This window comes from Oncorhynchus nerka, linkage group LG1, assembly GCF_034236695.1.
Source record: "Oncorhynchus nerka isolate Pitt River linkage group LG1, Oner_Uvic_2.0, whole genome shotgun sequence".
In the NCBI taxonomy this organism is placed as follows: domain Eukaryota; kingdom Metazoa; phylum Chordata; class Actinopteri; order Salmoniformes; family Salmonidae; genus Oncorhynchus; species Oncorhynchus nerka.
The window spans coordinates 58,797,121-58,803,353 of record NC_088396.1 but is presented as its reverse complement, the minus strand read 5'-3'; the positions used below and the strand labels follow the sequence as shown (position 1 = coordinate 58,803,353).

The 6,233-nt window shown below is 44.6% G+C and overlaps 1 protein-coding gene across 1 annotated transcript; it reads right to left on the bottom strand.

The window, feature by feature from the left end:
- Positions 1-355: 355 nt before the first annotated feature.
- On the bottom strand, positions 356-5,817 carry LOC115125715 (neurexophilin-2-like). The gene is made up of 2 exons (XM_029655256.2): positions 5,806-5,817; positions 356-1,344 (listed from the first exon to the last, which is right to left on the bottom strand). The coding sequence occupies exons 1-2, from the start codon at positions 5,815-5,817 to the stop codon at positions 547-549; spliced, it is 810 nt and encodes a 269-aa protein (XP_029511116.2). The 3' UTR covers positions 356-546.
- Positions 5,818-6,233: the final 416 nt, after the last annotated feature.

Genomic DNA, 6,233 nt, shown 5'->3' with positions numbered 1-6,233 from the left:
CAGTGGAGGAGTAGGGAGTGTCATTATGGTAGTTGTAGTCCGGCAGACCTTCAGCCAGTGGAGGAATAGGGAGTGTCATTATGGTAGTTGTAGTCCGGCAGACCTTCAGCCAGTGGAGGAGTAGGGAGTGTCATTATGGTAGTTGTAGTCCAGCAGACCTTCAGCCAGTGGAGGAATAGGGAGTGTCATTATGGTAGTTGTAGTCCGGCAGACCTTCAGCCAGTGGAGGAGTAGGGAGTGTCACTATGGTAGTTGTAGTCCGGCAGACCTTCAGCCAGTGGAGGAGTAGGGAGTGTCACTATGGTAGTTGTAGTCCGGCAGACCTTCAGCCAGTGGAGCAATAGGGAGTGTCATTATGGTAGTTGTAGTCCGGCAGACCTTCAGCCAGTGGAAGAGTAGGGAGTGTCATTATGGTAGCTGTAGTCTCGCAGACCTTCAGCCAGTAGAGGAGTAGGGAGTGTCATTATGGTAGTTGTAGTCCGGGCAGACCTTCAGCCAGTGGAGGAGTAGGGAGTGTCCTTATGGTAGTTGTAGTCCGGCAGACCTTCAGCCAGTGGAAGAGTAGGGAGTGTCACTATGGTAGTTGTAGTCCGGGCAGACCTTCTGCGCCAGTTTGTAGTCCACACTGTAGAAGGCGATGTAGATGCAGATGACTTTAAAGGGCTTAGAGCAGAGCCAGGAGACGTGGCTCTGTGTCTGTTCCTGGTAACACACCTTGGAGGAGTCGAAGCTGCACAGAGCCGTCTTCTTGTTGCGGTCCGTCTTCTCATACTCGATACGACAGTTGAAAGCTTTAGAGTCTTTGGTCTCCAGTGTGGAATGCTGAGATATCTCAAAATCCACCACTTTAGACGGCGGGACCAGACTCACCGACACGTTCCCCAGGCCAGTGGAGTTATGGCGGAAGTAAACGCTGAACGTTCCGTTACCGTGGTCCACGATCTTCCCGGTGATCAACAGGTTGAGTTTGACAGTCTTAATGTTGGAATGGAAGTCTCCCCAGCCAAACATCTTCTTAAACTTGCCTGTCTTGATGATGGGTCGTCGCTTGGTTCTGGCCTGGCTGGCCTGAACATCTGTCTGGTTGGATAACCAATCCCAGAAGTCCTCCATGCTCTCTAGGTATGTCATGTCCCTGATGGGGTTGCGTTTAAGGCTGGGGGTCCCGACGGCCCCGGGGGCTCCAGGGACCCCCCTAGCGAACAGCCTCAGGGGCTTGAGAACTCTGGGATTGGCCCCGGCTCCGCTGGGGGAGAACTCCTCCTCATGGTCCCCCTCCCCCCACTCTATCAGCTCTGTCTCTGCTGCTGTTTGGAACTGCTGTTTGGCTTTCCTGCACCACACCTACAGAGAAACAAAGAAAAAGACACAGAGGGAAAGGTTAGAGGACATGAACTGTGCCATATTATTCCAGACAGCATAGTAACTGGATGCATACAGATGTAGGATCTTAATTTGATCACTCTTTTGTTGCTGAGAATTTTCCTGAAGAGCAGGAAATGCAAACGTAGTGTATTTGAGTTATTAAAAAGATTCAAAAGTTTGTCATTTCCACTTAGAAATTTCAGACTTGATTTGCCCTAACAAAAAATGTATCAACCCTTACAAAAATGTCCCTTAACTATAATGCACATAATAATTCACATTCTGTGGCTGCATAATTATGTTCCTGCTGTAGCAAACTGGCTCAAATTAAGATCCTACATCTGTATGTGCAAAATAATATTCAATTTCAAATAATGAAAATAGAGACCCACTATAAGTGACAACAACGTGGTTTGGAGGTGTGGCTATGCGAGACTACGTTATGAGTAATCTCTCGTGAAACAATTGAATGGGCCGAATGGGGCATGTAGAATAAAAGGAGCAGTAGTTCCTGTGTTATTTAGACAAATCAAGATTTAGCAGGTGTTAACATCTTTTCATATTTAGGAAGAGAAGGGGATATTCTGCCCATAACTTGAAAAGAGGGAAAGTGGACTCCTCATTCCGGTTTCGCTCTTCATTCTAGCATTTTTTACCTCTTAACATGTCCTGTATGTATGGACCCAGAACATAAAGCCACATGAAGTCTTTTTAAATGTATGTTTAAATCATCCCTAATACATGTGTGTTTATTTAATGAATATATATATATATTTATTCAACTTTTTCCCTGAGCCTTTGGTCATTGAAATGTTGATCATCTGGGCGTTAGGTCGATGAAATCAGGGCAAGGGTTGCTTTCCAGAGAGACATCAGGGGTTGTAACATTCTCTGTTTCACGGAAACCTGGCTCTCTCAGTATGTATATGCTGTCGGAGTCTGTACAGCCACCTAGATTCTTTGTGCATCGCGCCGACAGGAATAAACATCTCTCCGGGAAGAAGAAGGGCGGGGTATATGTTTCATGATTAACGACTTGTGGTGTAATTGTAACAACATACAGGAACTCAAGTCCTTCTGTTCACCTGACCAAGAATTCCTCACAATCAAAATCCGACCGTATTATCTTCCAAGATAACTTCTTGCGTCGAGCAATCCCGTATCCGGGAGCGTAATCATAGCCTCAAGCTCATTACCATAACGCAACGTTAACTATTCATGAAAATCGCAAATGAAATTAAAGAAATATATTCACTCACAAGCTTAGCCTTTTGTTAACAACACTTATCTCAGATTTTCAAAATATGCTTTTCAACCACAGCTACACAAGCATTTGTGTAAGAGTATTGATAGCTAGCATAGCATTAAGCAGGCAACATTTTCACAAAAACAAGAAAAGCATTCAAATAAAATAATTTACCTTTGAAGAACTTCAGATGTTTTCAATGAGGAGACTCTCAGTTAGATAGCAAATGTTCTTTTTTTCCAAAAATATTATTTGTGTAGGAGAAATCACTCCGTTTTGTTAATCACGTTTGGCTAAGAAAACCCCCCGAAAATTCAGTCATTACAACGCCAAACTTTTTTCCAAATTAACTCCATAATATCGACAGTTAACCCACTGTTCGTTGTTTAGAATCAATCCTCAAGGTGTTTTTCATTCGATGATAAATCATTCATGGCAATTGGGTTTCTCCTCGGAAGCAAATGGAAAAATACACGCAGCTGGAGATTACGCAATAATTGCGACGGAGGACACCAAGCGAGCACCTGGTAGATGTAGTGTAAAATGGTCAATCTTCCAATGATATGCCTAAAAATACGTCACAATGCTGCAGACACCTTGGAGAAACGACAGAAAGTGTAATTCCTGGCCCATTCACAGCCATATAAGGAGACATTGGAACACAGCGCCTTCAAAATCTGGGGCACTTCCTGTTTGAAATGTCATCTTGGTTTCGCCTGTAGCATCAGTTCTGTCGCACTCCCAGACAATATCTTTGCAGTTTTGGAAACGTCAGAGTGTTTTCTTTCCTAAGCTGTCAATTATATGCATAGTCGAGCATCTTTTCGTGACAAAATATTTTGTTTAAAACGGGAACGTTTTTTTATCCAAAAATTAAAAGAGCGCCCCCTATATCCAAGAAGATAATTATCTTCGGTTATTGTCACAGCCATGTATATCCCCCCTCAAGCTGATACCACGATGGCCCTCAAGGAACTTCACTGGACTTTATGCAAACTGTAAACCATGTATCCTGAGGCTGCATTTATTGTAGCTGGGGATTTTAACAAGGCAAATTTGAGAACAAGGCTAATGAAATTCTATCAACATATCAACTGTAGCACTCGCACTGGAAAAACACTGGATCACTGCTACTCTAACTTCCTCAATGCATACAAGGTCCTCCCCACCCTCCTTTCGGCATATCTGAACATGCCTCCATTTTGCTCCTCCCTCCCTTCCTATAGGCAGAAACTCAAACAGGAAGTAGCCGTGCTAAGGACAATTCAACTTTGGTCTGACCAATCGGAATCCACGGTTCGAGGTTGTTTTGATCACGCGGACTGGGATATGTTCCGGCCTCAGAGAATAATAGTGACGTAAATCAAATCAAATCAAAAATCAAATCAAATCAAATGTATTTGTCACATACACATGGTTAGCAAATGTTAATGCGAGTGTAGCGAAATGCTTGTGCTTCTAGTTCCGACAATGCAGTAATAACCAACGAGTAATCTAACTAACAATTCCAAAACTACCATCTTATACACACAAGTGTAAAGGTATAAAGAATATGTACATAAAGATATATGAATGAGTGATGGTACAGAGCGGCATAGGCAAGATGCAGTAGATGGTATCAAGTACAGTATATACATATGAGATGAGTAATGTAGGGTATGTAAACAAAGTGGCATAGTTTAAAGTAGCTAGTGATACATGTATTACATAAAGATGCAGTAGATGATATAGAGCACAGTATATACGTATACATATGAGTTGAATAATGTAGGGTATGTAAACATATTAAACATATTAGGTAGCATTGTTTAAAGTGGCTAGTGATATATTTTACATCAATTCCCATTATTAAAGTGGCTGGAGTTGAGTCAGTGTGTTGGCAGCAGCCACTCAATGTTAGTGGTGGCTGTTTAACAGTCTGATGGCCTTGAGATAGAAGCTGCTTTTCAGTCTCTCGGTCCCAGCTTTGATGCACCTGTACTGACCTCGCCTTCTGGATGATAGCGGGGTGAACAGGCAGTGGCTCGAGTGGTTGTTGTCTTTGATGATCTTTATGGCCTTCCTGTGACATCGGGTGGTGTAGGTGTCCTGGAGGGAAGGTAGTTTGCCCCCGGTGATGTGTTGTGCAGACCTCACTACCCTCTGGAGAGCCTTACGGTTGTGGGCGGAGCAGTTGCCGTACCAGGCGGTGATACAGCCCGACAGGATGCTCTCGATTGTGCATCTGTAGACGTTTGTGAGTGCTTTTGGTGACAAGCCGAATTTCTTCAGCCTCCTGAGGTTGAAGAGGCACTGCTGCGCCTTCTTCACGATGCTGTCTGTGTGGGTGGACCAATTCAGTTTGTCTGTGATGTGTACGCCGAGGAACTTAAAAAAACTTACTACCCTCTCCACTACTGTTCCATCGATGTGGATAGGGGGGTGTTCCCTCTGCTGTTTCCTGAAGTCCACAATCATCTCCTTAGTTTTGTTGACGTTGAGTGTGAGGTTATTTTCCTGACACCACACTCCGAGGGCCCTCACCTCCTCCCTGTAGGCCGTCTTGTCGTTGTTGGTAATCAAGCCTACCACTGTAGTGTCGTCGCAAACTTGATGATTGAGTTGGAGGCGTGCGTGGCCACGCAGTCGTGGGTGAACAGGGAGTACAGGAGAGGGCTCAGAACGCACCCTTGTGGGGCCCCAGTGTTGAGGATCAGCGGGGTGGAGATGTTGTTACCTACCCTCACCACCTGGGGGTGGCCCGTCAGGAAGTCCAGTACCCAGTTGCACAGGTCTGTTCAACGCTGGTCCGACCAATCTGATTCCAAAGCTCCAAGACTGCTTCCATCAAGTGGACTGGGATATGTTTCGTATTGTGTCAAACAACAACATTGACGAATACACTGATTCGGTGAGTGAGTTTATAAGGACGTGTATAGGAGATGTTGTCACTACTGTGACCATTAAAACCTACCCTAACTAGAAACCGTGGATAGATGGCAGCATTTGCACAAAACGGAAAGCACGAACCACCTCATTTAACCATGGAAAGGTGACTGGGAAAACTGTATGGTTGAATACAAACAGTGTAGGTATTCGCAAGGCAATCAAAGAAGCAAAATGTTAGTATAGAGACAAAGTGGAGCCGTAATTCAACAAGACATATGTGGTCTACAGACAATCACGGACTACAAAAGGAACACCAGCCACGTCACGGACACCGACATCTTGCTTCCAGACAAACTAAACACCTCGCCCGCTTTGAGGAAAATACAGTTCCACCAATGCAGCCCACTACCAAGGACTGTGGGCTCTCCTTCTCCGTGGCCGACGTGAGTAAGACATTTAAACATGTTAACCCTCACAAGGCTGCTGGCCCAGATGGCATCCCCAGCCGCGTCCTCAGGGCATGCACAGAACAGCTGGCTGAAGTGTTTACGGACATATTCAATCTCTCCCTATCCAAGTCTACTGTCCCCATATGCTTCAGGATGGACACCATTGTTCCTGTACCCAAGAATGCAAAGGTAACTGAACTAAATGAAAACACTCTGAAGTTTCTAACACCGTTTGAATTATGTCTGTGAGTATAACAGAACTCACATGGCAGGCAATCTTCCAAACTAGTCTTGAAATCCTGAAA